The sequence below is a fragment of the Spodoptera frugiperda genome, chromosome 27 (assembly GCF_023101765.2).
Source record: "Spodoptera frugiperda isolate SF20-4 chromosome 27, AGI-APGP_CSIRO_Sfru_2.0, whole genome shotgun sequence".
Taxonomy (NCBI): Eukaryota; Metazoa; Arthropoda; class Insecta; order Lepidoptera; family Noctuidae; genus Spodoptera; species Spodoptera frugiperda.
Window position 1 is genome coordinate 9,234,393 of NC_064238.1, and position 16,298 is coordinate 9,250,690.

Genomic DNA, 16,298 nt, shown 5'->3' on the forward strand with positions numbered 1-16,298 from the left:
ATCTCTAGAACTAAAGGTCCTTAGATCAAACCACAGGTTTAAATATTACAAATGCAAAATTCTCAGTATGTTTGGTTATCCCTTTGTTACTAATATTAATAATGTCATAATTTGTCCTTTACAGGGTAAAAGGTGGTTTAATTTATAATTAAAAGTATACAAGTTGCAATACTGAAAATTTCACAATTGTAATACCCAAAAAATATTTTGTCTAACCTGGGATCCAAAATTAGGACATTGTGATAAATAATCTCACTTGCAAACACTTGACCAATATGGCAATCTTTGAAAACTTGTAGTTGTTATTTGTACCTTAATCAATATTATTATTATAGCATAGTTAAATATTATTTTTAAGTTAATAGTCAAATATTTTAAATATTACACAACAACATAATAATAGAATTCATTTATTATTATTACCTAACAAACATTGAATTAATTAAATCATTTATTATCATTATCACATCTTATTACATTAAATATCATTATTCCGAATAAATTGATTAAGTATTAAAATTAATTGTAAAACCATCGCGTGTCAATTAATGACCAAATAATTGTGGAGGGGACAAACAAAATATTTTGCAATAAACTTGCATTTACATTTTACTTACTACTTAGACATTTCTTAGGAGGTGGGTGCATCTATACTTATAATGGCAGTAATATGTATAATATGTTTTATTAATGGCTATTCTCGATAACTTATGACGCTAAGGTGATAGTCTACCAAGAGAATAGAAAACTCAATAATATATGGGTTATCTACCTATAACCGGTCAATTACATTGCGTTTACTATTCATGTGATAAAGATTTCCTACCAGTTTTGACACAGTATGGAGCTGGCATTTTTTAATAGAATGGCCGTTTATGATTACTTGATGTCTTTAGTCTGAACAATGAGACACTTGCGAGGACGTACTAGGCTCTGTAGGTGACTCTATAGTCAGTCTAGGCAAGCTTCGGGCTCGCGATGGCCCTGGAAGTGCCTGCAATTCATGAGCATCTCCTTCTTCGTTAGGTCTTATTGTACCCAGACACAATTGCCGCCTCCACACTATCACGCCAATGATCACGACCCCAAGTAGAACGCCAAACACTCCGAATAAGTATGGCGCCACTGATGCTGTTGTCATTTTGTAGAAGCCTGAAAGTAGTGCATGTTAGTCTTTGGGGAAAAAAATAGTAATTACTTATCTACATACATTTACTTGTAACTAAAAACTTATAGCTCTTATAGGTAATGTCATTAAGTTCTTCGGTATGGTGGCAAGTGCGATTGTCGAGTCGGCAAGGTCTCGAGTTCAATTCTTGAGTCGAGAAAAATATTATGTCTTTAGCTTTTTCGAAAATTCTGAATAGCATAAATGTTGAAATTGAAGGGAATAGATTCTTACTCTCTACTTCGTGGATCTCCACATGCATTACTGATAAAGAGTGGATGTTACTAGGTCTCTCATACTTCGATCTCCAACACTTGTCAAGTGTGGAGATTATATGACCAACCTATATTAAAGAAGAAGCCCTCAGTTCAGTGAACTATCACTGGGTGAAGGCATAAAACATGATTTTGACTACTGACTTACTAGTATGTCTTCCTTCCTAGTATGTTCTCCTGTCTCATGGGTGAGTTTACAATCATACAAACTCACATCAAAACCCAGACCCGGAACAATTAGTGGGGAACTGGTTGTGTTTTTTCGTGCAGATATCGAACCCATGACAAATTGCGCAGTAGCAGGTTGCCCAACCACTGCGCTAACCGTGCAGTCTTATACATTGATCATGATAATACTTGGTTTTAATAAGTCTATGAATACCTATAAACCTATTGATACACCGCAAATAAATGTAGACGATACTCACACCCTTGTTACCTATGAGAAAAATGAGATCTGGCTTCGGCCTTGCTCATTTTTCAATTAAAAATTAAAACTGCAGTTTATAATTAGAACGCATCCTTTGAAAACAAACATAAAGTAGTAAGTAGGTAGGTCCCTGATGAGGAATAACGTTTTTGTGCTCACCAGATGGCACTAATGTAGCATTAGATCCTATTTGTTCAATCATTGTAACTGTGAAAAATTAGCTGTCCAATGGAATGACTATTATCTATTGAACAAACAGGACCTCACGCTACATTAGCGACATCTGGTGAACACGAAAACGTTAGCCCCATCATAACCTGGTACGTATAAACTAAGATTTGGAACGAGAATAAATATGACCCACCTTCTACATCGACATAAACCGTATCGGTGTATTCCTTTCCATCATCAAGGCTAGCTCCACAGGTCCATTGGCCTATGTCTTCATCCCTCGCATGGATGATAGTCACAGCGCAGTCGCCGCGGTCCAAACTCTTATTTTTTGGGAAGAAATATCTTCCTAGGATTGCACTGGAATAAAAAAAATATAATTTTAATAAATAAACTTATTATCACGTGAGAAAGTAATTTTTCGGCCCAGGTCTACCGGAGTGACACCACTGCCTCACAGGAAACCTTCGTGAAAGTACACTTGTGGCAGTTTCACGTCATATAACTGGAGGAAAATAGGTTTTTATACTTAGAAGTTAAGTTAAACCATACTTATAAATGCTTCGGCACGAATAGGCTGGCTCGACCGGACTTATACCACAGCCTCACAGAAAACCAACGAGAAACGACGCTTTCGTTGTGTGAGTGAGGTTACCGGAGGCCCAATTACCCCCATTCCTAATCCCCGATTCCCCAACAACCCTTACATTCCTAACCCCCAAAAGGCCGGCACCGCACTTGTAACGCCTCTGGTGTTTAAGGTGTCCATAGCGCAGGAGATTGCTTACCATAAGGTGATCCGTCTGCTTGTTTACCGGCTTATATTTAAAAAAAACTTACTTTTCTCTTGTTATATCAGAATTAATGCTGAACGGTGGTCCATTGGGCGGCTCGAAGCGGCAGTACGTTAACGGTACCATTCCTTTAGTAGTTGCGCAGTTTACCGTCCCAATACTGTTGTGGACTATTGATATATTCTTCCAGACGGCTGCTACTTGGTCTACTACGCGAACTTCGATCGGCTGAACCCTTTCTAATCCCGAGGGATGCGTACCCAAGTGACAGATCCATAAACCATTGTCCATTTTCGTGGTCGTTACCTTCATGGAGCAAAAGCCTCCTTTTAAAGTAGCTGATGCTACGCTGAAGGAATGATGGTAAGTTTTATAAGTAAACTGTGTTTAGGTAAACAATGAAGCAATTAATTGAATAATTAGTTAAGTAGTATCTAAGTACATAGTTAGGTAAGTATAAATCTATCATCATAAAGGCCTCCCCCTTAGTCCTCCACGTAGAACGACAATATACATCTATACTAATATTATAAATAGGAAGAAGCGAGTTTATGAGATGATTTTTTGTGTGAAATTAGTTGAAAGGCTGGAGAATGACATAGGTTACATTTTGTCTCTTTCTAAACCCCCACTTTCCTAAAATGGGGGTGGAATTTGTATGGAACATTCCGCAATTTTCAAGATCGAAAGTTAAAAATTGGTATTTGGACTATTTTTGTGACTAGCAAAAAAAAATCGTGTATCATATTTCGGTTTTGGAAATCTGCCTCCAACCTTTTAAAAAGCACGTGCGAAGCCGCGGGTCGAAAGCTTAACAAATTCATATATTTGCTTTAGTAAGTAAGAAAAGTATCTAGACACCTAGGAACCTACCTATATGGAATTGCTAGAAGTTGTATGTAAGTAGGTAAATAGGTACCTAAATTTCAATACAGAGCATCTGAGTTTATTTTATTTAGTTCATGAGCAGTTACCAAGCAAAACCCTTAGAAGTCAATGTAAATATTGTGATAACATTACTTATTTAGCTACATCGTCAATATTATACCATTAATAACTACATTGTAGATAAACTGAGACCAAACTAGTAAACTTAATTCTAAATGACAGCAAGTAAAATAGAAGGTAGATTATTATTTATTTTCCATATTTTATTTATAGGCAGCTTACCGCCGGAGTCATTTAACCCGTTATAATGTCGGCACGCAAAACTACATGAGACACATTGTTTTTTCTATTGTACTCAGAGTCATTTAATGGTTATTTAACCCAGTCCTTAGCAACTCTTTTCGAAACAAAAACGTCACTAAGGAATTGACTCAGGGACCTTATTAAGGAATTGTTTTTGAGTGTGGCATTAAATAATAAATAAGATACAAAAAGTAACAAGCAAGATTCATGAACTTTATAAACCAATTAAAGCCTACTTAATTAATTATTATCATGTAAATCAAAGTCATCTGGTAATAACATCGCCAACAATATTTTACAATCGCTGAAGAAAGTACTTACGAGAATCGTTTTCCTGAAGGATGATGGAACGCACAATAAGTTAATCTTACTTCTGCCTTGCACTCCATGTCAAACTGCTCTCCTTCCAAAGCCAATACCGTTTCTTTACCTTTTTTATAAAACCTCCTAACACCTGTCACAACAAATTTATTAAAAAATCACTTCGATCAAGATCTTTTCACAACTTTTTTAAGAACTTGTACTATACCTTGGACTCTCACAGTATAATCTAAAGCGATTATAATTAAAAATGTGAATAATAAATTAATATTACACATTTTGGACCGTAGCACTTGTCTTGCAGGCGACTGGTGTGATATAATAATCGAAAGTATCATAAAATGAACTACCCTCAGCGTTGTGATAATTATATGTCATAGGTCGACGTCGGTGCTACAGTTGCACATAAGATAACTTCGAGACAAATGTTAATGAATGTAATTAATCTCAGTATTAATTACTTTAATAAAAATATTATCGGTTTCTATGTAAGAACTTCGCGTGGTCAAAGTTTCGTGATAACAAAATGTAATATGAAATATTTTGTTTTTGTTTATGTCGGGTGCTTTGTTAAATTTTAATTTTCAATGAAGGGCGTGAAATTTCCTAATACCCGTAGTATTTTTGTTTTGTAGTTTCATAAAGGAACTTTAAAATAAAAGGGCTAGTTGTGAATAGAATAGTGTACTGTGATAAATTGCGTCACACTTTGTTTACTTGGAATGGATCTATCTCTGTATTCTTGAATGTAAATTGTTTTGTACGGTATTATTGTTTATACTATACTGCTGCATAAATATTATTTGTGGCATGACCTACTCGGCTCGACCGGATTGATACCACGGCCTCACAGAAAACCAACGTGAAACAACGCTCGCGTTGTGTATCGTTTACCCAATTACCCTTCCCAATGTTCCCAATCCCCGATTTCCCAACAACCCTTAAATTCCTAAGCCCCAAAAGGCCTTCAACGAATTTTAACGCCTCTGGTGTTTCAGATGATCCTTTGTTTCTTTCAACGGGGAAGACGCCCTATAAAATAAGATTACTAACTCCCATTTTCTTCCAAACCATACAAATACTTATTACATACAAGTGTACCAAATTTTATGCTCCTACGTCCGCGCAATTTTCGTAAAAAGCGGTCCAAAGTTTTTGCATCACGTATTAATATATAGATTATTCTTACTTGATATTTTTGCTTTCTACAAATCTACAATCAAAATCAATCGCTTTTACTTAGTTTTATTCATACTCATGTTATCATCACAATACCAAGATATACAAATACCTTTTTTTACATTTATGTAGATATTATGTTAGTACATAAATAAAAGTCAAAATGGAACTAGACCTTGGGACATTTTTATTACACGTATTCTTTATAATATTAATTTAATATGTACAAAAATTTAAAGCATCATTTCCTCCTATTTCTATTAGTTTTACTTCTTTCCGGTTTTTTATCTGTAGCCAATTCTTGTTGCAGTTTCTTGAGCATCTGTGGTGTGATTAAGCCCTGTAAACAAATGTAGGTTTTAGTTTATGGAAAAGTTAGGAAACATTATCTATATTGTATATAATAATATATGAAGGGTTTGTTTGTGTGAACGCGCTAATCTCCGGAACTACTTAGTCCGATTTGAAAAAATATTTTTGTTTGAATAGTCCACTTATCGAGGAAAGAAAAGGAAACAAAATAAAACATTATGCTACAATCAAAATAAGCCGAGCAGAGCGGATGAAACCGCTAAGAAGTAGCTAGTGGTTTATAATATAGATAGATATGATAGATGACACTAGGATCTGATAGCCTACTCATGCAATGTTCTTGAATTTTTGCATACCTACATGCAGTACCTTGGTAAACATTGAAAATACAAGTCGGCAAGTAGGTAGAAAAAAAACATAGTATAAAAATAAATATACATAATATAGATTTAATAAGCTTACCTTAGCAACGAGCATGTCAGACAGTTTAGGCTTGCCGTCTTCCCCTTTAGGCCTCGTATGCGAGGAGCCCGCGCGAATCGCCCTCTTATTGTTCAGCGCCTGAATTTGCGGGTCATCGCGAAGTACTTGTTCTGAGTTTCTTAGCAACCTGCGAATTGTATACAACACAAACGTGTAGTCATTTCTATCGACCGATATTAATAACCAATATCAATTCCAAATCTCTATATTGGGTGACTGGTAATTAGTGTAGGATATTTAAACACGTGATTGTACTCATGATTACAAACAACTTTCCCATAGATCCTTTTTTGTATACTCATTAGTTTTAACATTTATAAAACCAAATGATAGGATCGGAAGTACTTGTAGTGCAAATCATCTTAGAAGATGCTTTAATAGGATCAGTGGCCTGAGTTAATGCGTCTATAAAATTTGTAATCCTGTAAGTTAATTGTTATAGGAGAATTTTGCTACTAGGGAAAAATTCTCTGAGTGCTTACCTAGTAATTTGGAATATTCCTTGCTGTATAATAGCGTCTAATTCGATTTCCATGTCACGCACCAACTTCACATCAGGGAACATGTCGGCGAAACGATAACTGTGAACAAAAACATATAAATTAGGTATAATAAAGTTAATTACATATCAATTTTACATAAAGAAAGAATGTAAGTAGCTAATATACCATCGCCAGGACTGAATTGCAATGGATGCCAGTCTCACTCATGTGACGCAAAACATTTGCTTGCAAAAATAGCGGGTTTCACGTAAGTACATTTACAACGAAAAGAAATGAAGAACTAGAAAACTTAATATTCTAAACGTAGTATGTACTAATAAATAAATAAGTATCAAGTAAACACTAGACATGACTATGCGCCTAACACACATATTTTTACACTATTTTATTAAACAAACGCGATAATTATACAAAATAAAAAATGAATTTTATTTATATGAGAAATAAGGTAGCAGATCGACTGCTTAATGACCACTTGTTATTACAAATAAGCAATATTTTAAAGCAAACAAAACTTGACGTAAAACAATTATTGTAATCTTAATGCTGCATTTATTTTTATTTGCATTAGATTACCTACTATTGACAAAGAAGATAAATAATGGTAAACAATAACATATTTATTTTATTTCTCAGACATTGTTATCGTCCAAACGATTTGTCATTATAATCATCAATAGCTTGTGGCAGTCCAGAGCTGGGCATCTGCCTCTTATACATAAAAGCATTTACTATACTTTTCACAATTACACAAGTAAAAGTTAAATCTAAAGCGACTTTTATGACTCCCACGGTACATATTACGTAATCAGAACTCTTTCTGTAAAGAAAAGAGGATGGAAGATACTTTAAATCATTAAAAGTATTATTTCCTAAACAATGTTTCCTATTATTTTGTAAGTAGATTTTAAGTACTTCTGCCATGCCTGAAAGGGCCTTAGTTGAAACACATTATTATAATTATTAGAATACACTGTACACAGTGTACACTATAGATGCATGCAAGTGATTTGATTTGACTGGCCTCGCAGTATGACAACCACTACTGAGAATAAATAAATTAGCAATACATACCTTAGCCATAAATAAAGTTCTAGGACATCAAACACAGATTCGAGATGCACTAAGTCCATGATAGTCTTCGGTGCCGGGAGCGGCCAGTCCACCGCGTTGCACATCCAGTTCTTTGTGAGAGGCTCGTTACGACTGTACTGTCGTACCATCTATAAAAAAAAATGAAATAAGTAAAAATAATCTTCTGATAACTTGCCTTATTGGTCGAATATCGTAAATGTGACCGTAGCTCGATGCGTCGACCACCGAAAGCTTTCTCGTTTCGAAAACGTTAAGCAAAGGTGGCCCTCAAATTGGGCAGTCTCAAATGTGTTTCTACCGAAAATATCTAGCAGTAGCACGAGGTCTAGAATTATTGTGATCGGTGTATGTCAATAAACTCACTAACTATTAAATGGGACTCATTACCATAACTGGTGAAAAGACATAGTAAACATATACTTTAATTAATCCACACAAACACACTTTCGAAACCCATATCAACCTCATATGCCCAAATACTCAAACGCTACTCAATTTTAAGACGCTCTCAAATGTAGTTCTGTCACTATCAATTCTTTATAAAATGACAGAGATAGCACGATATTTAAGTACAACTTAAAATTGAGTAGCGTTTGAGTATTCGGACGTTAGGGTGTTAAAACCTTAAACTAGTATAAATAAGGAAACTGACACGCACCTTAAGGAATGTAGCACAAACAAAAGGTAGCTTATTATTAATGGGCGCGCAACAGAACACGTAGCGCGCACGCAGCGGTAGCGGCACGTGTTGGATCATCTCGGCTAGGAACTTGAACGCCTCCGTATTGCACATGAAGTATAGCGATACGTCCACTGTGCATAGATGCACGAATATATCCTGCAAAATAAAACTTAATATTAGTAACATATTTCTAAACTATTTAATTTTTGTCACATCCCTAAAAACTACAGCAGCGCCATCTACCCAGATAGAAAATGCTAAAGTCGCTAAACTTAGTAAGACCCGACTTACGGGCGAAATTAATAGCCGATCTTAATCAAAAATCTCTGGTTCGGTCTCTGTTTTTGATAGAAACTTCAATGTTTCCACAGAATTTAGATTGTGATAGAGTTTCGACTGTAACAGACCCCATCTTGACAAAGACGAGACAGCAGCGCTCTCTAATATAACTGAACTTTATACATTGCGAACTTTTGAACACATTTTTCAAGCGTCGAGATTATAGCAAACGCTCATATGTAGAGGAGACCTGTACCCTTAGTACGAGTTTCCTTTATGTTGAACGAAAACAAAATGAGAGCGCGTTAGGCGTTTAGCTCTCATTGGTTGGTTCATTCGCACCGGCCTAATGCGCTCTTATTTCGCTTTAATTCAACATTAAGCAAACTCGTATTAAGAGTACCGTAGTCCAGTAGTTAACCTACACGCACGACGCTCTTAATGATAATAAAGCTACTTACCATTAAACTACTAAGACTGGCATGAGGTAAGTGGTAAGCGTATAGTTCCATTTGTTCAGCGGTTGGATGGAGACCCGCTTGTGTGACCGGGTCGGGCGAGTTGGCGAGCAACTTCTTCAACGTCGCTAGATCTTCGGGCTTGTACGTCGTGACGTAACCCGTCTCCCAAGCACTACCGTAGCGGCCAGCACGACCTATGGATGAAAATCAGTAGATACAATCGACAATACTGGGCTAAGTTCAAGCGTTGCTATCGATTAAACATATACCAAATGAGAGCGAATGCAAGCAAATTTCTACTTCTAAAGTATAAATAAGCTGTAATTTCTCGACTATTCTCATATTCACAGATTTTTATGCCCATTCTGAATCGGAATGTTTTACCCACTGTCATTTGAATTATGACCAACCGTGAGCTTAATTTCAAATACAATTCGGTTCATAATCGCATGACACTATTTGTTACTAAGATTTAGTGAACAACTTACCAGCAATTTGTAAAGCTTGAGATATACTGATCACATCCATTTCCTTGTCCCCATCTTCGTTCACCACTGGTTTTATTAACGAGTAGAATATTATTCGCCGTATGCTCCTAAAATTAATAAACAAGTTATACTTTGTTTACATACATAAATGTTATATAAATGAGCATGCATGTAAAAATCTTAACTTTGACTTTGGTAGGCTATATATATTGTAATCAGTAACTAACACTACGATAGTTTAATATGTGAATGAGATTACAAGAAGACTCAAAGCCCTCTCTCCCAAAAAGTCGGCCAGTCACTTGTAATTGTAATTCCCCTGGTGTTACGGGCGCTCACCCGTTGCGTCGCTCGGCGCTGATTAATTACCACAAAACTATCCCATTAAAGAAATATAGATCATGAGTAAACTTACAAATTAATACCAAGTCCAATAGCGTCAGTAGCAACCATGACTTTACACGAACTGTTGGGGTCATTGAACTTATTAGCCTGTGCCAGCTTAGTGCCGGGCGGTAGACTACCGTATATCACTGCTACCTCTTGTCCTCTGCAACAAATAAACACTATTTTAAAATATAACACTGTCATTAAGTTATATTAATGTCCTAACTGTGTGCAATGGGTCCCATGCTACAGGTGGGGTGATACATACTAAAACATGGTGGTCCAATTTCATCATTCATTGGTCAAAATACTGAATATTTGTAAAGTCGAAAGTTTTCTTAATAAAATTGTAACCAAAGTCTGGCTCGCAGTCAGTTAACGACAAAATTTGGTTAACTTGCAAATGTTTTAAACGATTTTCAACCTTATATTGTAGTAATAAACTTGAAAATCTGTTAACAAAAACATCTGTTGAATCACTATCGAGTCTTCTAGTCCAGAAGACAAAAAATACGTTTCTTTTGCGTATTATACTAGAAAGAAAAATTAGGGGACTCAGGGACTATCCTACAAATAACTTTTCATACAACCAAATCGACATGTTTTAACAAAAATACAACTAGTTTAAAACTTAATCGAATAATGAACAATGTTTACGGCTAAGTCTCTATATGACAATGGCTACACACCTACAGACTATAAAACACATCTAATGTAAAAACGAATATGTTTTCTAAAAACATTTCTAATGGACAGTCACAACATGTACCATTAATTACCATGAGATTTTAAAAGTCTATTTATATTTTTTAAACCGTAACATAGCATAAGTTTTACTTATAATTTCCTTAGTAAATAATTGTTGTTTTAGTTATCAATACATCTTATGAGCATTTCATTATAGGAAAGTTAATTATCATTCATTAACCTGTTTTATGTCGAAACACAGATCTACGCAAGACACAATGTGTTTTCGATTGTGTCTCATATACAGATTGATGAGACGAGATTAACGGAGTAAATGTAGGATCGTAAAAAAATCTACATTATTGCTTTACAAATTGAAAAGTTGACTGTATTTTTAGAGAGAACTTATGTAACGAGTTTAACCGGTTCAAAACTTCTTATGATTAAACATTACCAGTTCCAAAAACATTAAGAGATACAGATATAGATCCTACTAATAAATTTTATCCGGAGCTGCGGACTACCGACCGGGTTTACCGGGGGCTCCGGCTCGAAAAGCAGGAGTAGGAACGAAGTAGTTTTTAGTCAGTAAGAGTCTGACACTCCCTCTCGCCTCGCCCAAGGCAGTAGAAGTCATAGTATGAATTACCCCCCTCAAAAAAAAAACTAATAAATTAAGTAAACAAACCCTACAATTTCCTCAAAAAATACCAAAACAAACTAAAAAAATAGACCTTTAAAACGATGAAAATCCTAGTAAATACAGTATTAATTGGATACCTGCCTCAACTGGGACTGACCTCTGTTCAATGGCTCGACTTACACTGTAAATGTCGTTCTTATTGAAACATACTATACAGTCTCCCGGCTTCACGTTGTCCAGGGAACCTAGTGCTGAGTCCTCTACTTTCAGTTCTGTTAGCCTTTTGTAGTTGCGTACCTGGAAAAAGAACCTCTCATTAGAAATTGTAATAAAACTCTTGCAGCTGTTTACAGTACCCTTTTCGTAACTTTTTTTATAAAAACATTGCCCCACACTGCATATGACACCCAGACACGAAACAACAAGTAATAGATCACATAAAGTGTGGGAATCGGACCCACTACACGTTACACGGCAGCCAGTTGCTCAGCCACCGCGCCAGTGTGCAAATACTAATTTTATTTTTTCTAGTAGAAAAGCTAAGACCTAATAGATAAATGTCGACCAAAATGAGATGATGTGAAAAAATAACAATGATAGAGAAGACAAAATACATGAAGAAAGTAATACAATTGAAACCTACCTCTAATTCTTCACCAGTCGTGTTACATATTTCTTCTATTAAACCTATTGCGCCAGCCTCTCCACACAAATGGATTTCATCAGCTTGTAGTCCTAGAAAACAAACATTCAATTACCAAACTTATTTACAAGATCTTAAAGTCTACTTTAGTTTACCAAAATATTGCTTACCTAATATTGCTCTTGTCCACGCCCACCCTCTACCTCTGTCACCAATCATTTGAATTTCATCTATAATTGCTACTTCATCTGTGATAAACGAAAATAAACTCAATTATCAACATTATAAAGCACAATTTTCACTGCTTTTCATTACTACTACATCCAAGATCAACACAAACAAAAATCAACTTTATTTGCAAAACGTTAAAGTTCAATTTTGATTGCATAAAATAAACTCACATTTGTTATTTAGTGACGTCATTTCAACGGTACAGGCGACATGATTGGATGCTGTTAGCTCCGTAGCATTGAGTTGTAAGTTGCGCTCATCAGGTACTTCAATGTTTTTCTCATCGGTACTAGTCAATGATGTGTATAATGATGCATGTCTTCTTTCTTCACCCGTTATTAGATCGCATGGTGTTCCCTGAAAGAGGAGAATAATGGACTTTATTGTTGAGATTATAAAGTTCCTATTCATAATGTTATAAACAAAACCCTAAAGTATACAATGTGCTTATATGATATTAGTGTATAATGTGCTTATTCTGTAAATAAACTATGTTTTTTACTTTATAATAAATAAATAAACATTGTATGTTATGCTTGAGAAATATTGAGTATTTTACTTAGTAATGTTTTTATTAGCATTTTGTACCTCTACCAAAATAATTAATTTCTTTATGTTGCACTTCTGAGAATATACAAGTTACAAAGTATTAAGACTTACATGTTTATTAGATTTATGATAAATTTCAGTTGCTAACAGTTTTAAGGGGCCACAATAAACTCCTGACTTAGAATTTAAAAACCTCTCCATGGCATGGTAAGTCTTCCCTGAATTTGTGGGACCCGCATGGAATACTATTTTTCTATTTATTGCTCTTGCTTCTGGATACCTGTAAAATAAAAGTTAAGTGAATTTTGATACAAACTAACAAGACCTTTTCCCAAATCTTATGGTGTGTAATTATTAATCTGTAATCTGTAATATAAAATAAGTCAGGTTTTCCTTTCTGACGCTATAACTTCAGAACCCCTGAACAGAGGTCTACAGTTTTGCATTCTTTGGAAAGGTCTCAAGCTCCGTGAGGTAAAAAAAAATCAGAAATAATACAAGAGAAAAGCAGGAAAACAGGGAAAATCATTGGTGGTGAAACATACTTTGCCAGTTCATAATCTCATATCACCATTCGACACAGGCAGTAACTATAGTCGACTGTAATGAAGACGAAAAAAAGCCCTTTCCCAAGTGGCACATTGACAAGACCCTGTGTCAAGAAGAAGAAAAAAGGTATCATTTTTCTATCATAACAATCTATCTGTTGGTAAATTTGCCAATTAGAAGCTAATTTCAAAATTCTAAATCATTGCCAAAATAAATAAATAGATAATGACAACATAAATATAAACATAGCATTCTATAGAAACAGAGTCATTGTTTATTTACAAATAAATTGGCAACAAAACTCTTACTTTCAAATGGCGCACTATGTCAAAAATGTCACTAAAAATAAAATGATATTTGTCCGACCTTGGCAATGACTTTCATTAAATTAAAAACAAAGGTATATGTGATGTATGAAACAAAGAAGATAATATCATGTTTTGATATCAAATATATACAAAAACAAAAGACGTACTGTTAAGAAATTGATAACAACAACTTTGTATACTACTGTTAACAAATTAATGCATGTAAATGGGAACTCTTTGTTGAAAAAAATATAATATCACAACTTGTTTAATCCCTGATGCTATCGTCGGAATTGTGATCTACAGTGGGGATTTTGCAGTTTACATAGTGGGGGTGATATAGATAATTGCTATGAAACTTGTCTTGTTTCTGTTCATTTGTTATTTAAGAAGATGATCTACAAAATGATCATATTGTGCTAGCCCGGAGGCTCAAAACCTAACAATGCAAGTACCAATGTGACTTTTTCCGAGTTAATGTACTTTGGTCAGCAGTGGCCATTTGTAGGCTGTTGATGTGAGGTGATCTACATAACATCATTATATTCCCTGAGGGGTTAAAATTAGTTGCATATAAAAAAGAGAAAAGCACACAAAAACTCCGATCTCATCCTCTAAAATATCCAATTCATGAATGAAAATTTGTTGTAACTGGAAAATTAAAATAATTATTTTTAATTACTTACCAGTTCGCAGGTGTTCTCAAGTCAGATATTTTTTTCAGGTCATCTAAACAGTCTAAGTGCGGGAATGCCAGTCTTGCATGTCTTAGGAAGTATGGAAATAAATCATCCACATGACCAGCACCTATAAAAAAGTTAAAGCATTTATTATCTATACTACAAATAAATTATAATAAATTCTCATTTGTTTCTTATTGGCTGATTAAATCTTATAAGGATTTAGTAGGAATATAAATTTTAAAACACTCACCTTGTATTATATCGCTAATTATAATGTGTAAATCAGGCGGGAGATCATGTTCTAAGCAATGTCTTCGGAACGATAAAAAAGCCTGATGCAATAACTGTTCATCTAACCCATTCTCTGAAGCCAACACTCTGACCTCTGGTTTCTGGTAGAATTTGTTAAGAATCTTCAGCAGATCTTGCTTCTTCAGACTTCCTGTGATTTCTGCCCCAATGTTTATGTCATCAGGGTTGGGTTTTACTGGTACGGGAACAAACAGAGCCGAAGGACCCCTATCGTGTCTCTTCGTTCGTAGAAAAATATAACCTATATTATGACCACCTTTTCGCGTAATCACATTGTTTCTAAAAATAGGAGGAACACATGGCTGTATTTTATCTGCACAATGAAGAGATAGTATACGTGTAAATCCTTTGTACATGTTGATTATGAAACAAAAAATAAATTGACTAAAAATTTTATATCTTCGGCTGTCATTCCCGTTGATTTGATTTTTTTTATTCTTAGTTTCCTTGACAAGTAAATAGAGTTTTTTTCTATTATGAGTACTCGTCTTTTAATCCAAGATTTGATAACGTTAGTCGTTTCGTTCGTCACCAAATTCGCGCACTCTATAAATATTGTTATGTAACGTTGTTTTTAGATAAGTAAAATTTTTCAATAATACTTTCAAATCGAATCTATAAAATTACGTTACCAATGATGGTAATCAAGTATCGATATTTTCAAGAAATACAAAAAATAGTTTTTTTATTGCATGGATATTTTATTAGATTGTTGTCGGGTGGCGGTGTACTACGGAATGGTAATTTAATAAAATAAAATAATGCACACAAAGTGCACATAATTCCGAAAACATTGCGCAGTGCAGGTATTGTATGCATTAGATGATTGTTTATTGATTTGAATCCTCACTTGATTGATCAAATCGGAAACTGTACTGCAATTAATGTAGGTGAAAGAAAGAGATAATGTTGTTTATACATTTCGTATGCTTCTGGCAACGTTATTAAACTCTACGCAATGCTAACATAACTATTTACCTATACAATCATTGATAACGTTAAACCCTTTACCGGTGAAACTGGTGCCAAATATCAAGCATAACGTTACCTCCGTTACTTCTGCTAATAACGTTATAGTCGTTGGTCGTTATTCAAAGTTCGGTTAATCACAAAATGGTATTTGCCCTTTTATGACCTACATCGTTGTTTAGTTTTAATAATTTGTTATATCAGTTATAACCAGTCAGTTTCAAACTCTGCTCCAAGCCGGACCGCGGTATATCAATGAGCTTAAACCAACAGCCATGGCTGGGCACTAGCCCCAACTCCCCGTCTGTGATGGTGTTGTCTGACGGCTGTCTTGCTCCAATGCTGTTTGAAATAATATTTTTATTATACGTTAGGTCAGGATCTTTATTAGGATTAGGGTCAGGTCGGCATTTATTTTTAAATATTACTTTTTAATTATTAAAAATTGGTATAAATAAATTTATGAAAATTCCTGCAACTCCAAATATACGGTACTAAAAATACG

The 16,298-nt window shown here is 34.8% G+C and overlaps 2 protein-coding genes across 3 annotated transcripts; both read right to left on the reverse strand.

The window, feature by feature from the left end:
- Positions 1-394: 394 nt before the first annotated feature.
- LOC118263341 (uncharacterized) lies at positions 395-5,001 on the reverse strand. Of its 2 annotated transcripts, none has more exons than XM_035575270.2 (5): positions 4,559-5,001; positions 4,351-4,483; positions 2,885-3,187; positions 2,238-2,404; positions 395-1,131 (listed from the first exon to the last, which is right to left on the reverse strand). In XM_035575270.2, exons 1-5 carry the CDS (start codon positions 4,686-4,688, stop codon positions 893-895), a joined length of 972 nt encoding a protein of 323 aa, XP_035431163.2. In that variant the 5' UTR covers positions 4,689-5,001; the 3' UTR covers positions 395-892. The 2 variants fall into 2 exon arrangements, with proteins under 2 accessions (XP_035431163.2, XP_050561207.1); XM_050705250.1 differs by having other exon boundaries at positions 395-1,152; positions 4,559-4,998.
- A 692-nt stretch (positions 5,002-5,693) lies between these two features.
- On the reverse strand, positions 5,694-15,308 carry LOC118263340 (ATP-dependent RNA helicase SUV3 homolog, mitochondrial). Its single transcript, XM_035575269.2, has 15 exons — positions 14,763-15,308; positions 14,516-14,636; positions 13,084-13,252; positions 12,594-12,780; positions 12,363-12,440; positions 12,193-12,284; positions 11,707-11,846; positions 10,248-10,382; positions 9,833-9,939; positions 9,345-9,538; positions 8,581-8,760; positions 7,902-8,050; positions 6,807-6,905; positions 6,304-6,451; positions 5,694-5,869 (listed from the first exon to the last, which is right to left on the reverse strand). Exons 1-15 carry the CDS (start codon positions 15,178-15,180, stop codon positions 5,771-5,773), a joined length of 2,316 nt encoding a protein of 771 aa, XP_035431162.1. The 5' UTR covers positions 15,181-15,308; the 3' UTR covers positions 5,694-5,770.
- Positions 15,309-16,298: the final 990 nt, after the last annotated feature.

What these genes read in the sequence shown, in the direction of transcription:
- LOC118263341 (XM_050705250.1), bottom strand. Translation starts at nt 4,688, where the DNA reads ATGATACTTTCGATTATTATATCACACCAGTCGCCTGCAAGACAAGTG. An exon ending in TTATACTGTGAGAGTCCAAG is followed by an intron (nt 4,484 to 4,558) that starts GTATAGTACAAG and finishes TTGTTGTGACAG; the next exon opens with GTGTTAGGAGGTTTTATAAA. An exon ending in CCTTCAGGAAAACGATTCTC is followed by an intron (nt 3,188 to 4,350) that starts GTAAGTACTTTC and finishes TCATTCCTTCAG; the next exon opens with CGTAGCATCAGCTACTTTAA.
- LOC118263340 (XM_035575269.2), bottom strand. Translation starts at nt 15,180, where the DNA reads ATGTACAAAGGATTTACACGTATACTATCTCTTCATTGTGCAGATAAA. An exon ending in AGTCGAGCCATTGAACAGAG is followed by an intron (nt 10,383 to 11,706) that starts GTCAGTCCCAGT and finishes TATTTGTTGCAG; the next exon opens with AGGACAAGAGGTAGCAGTGA. An exon ending in ATTGGACTTGGTATTAATTT is followed by an intron (nt 9,940 to 10,247) that starts GTAAGTTTACTC and finishes TATTAATTTTAG; the next exon opens with GAGCATACGGCGAATAATAT.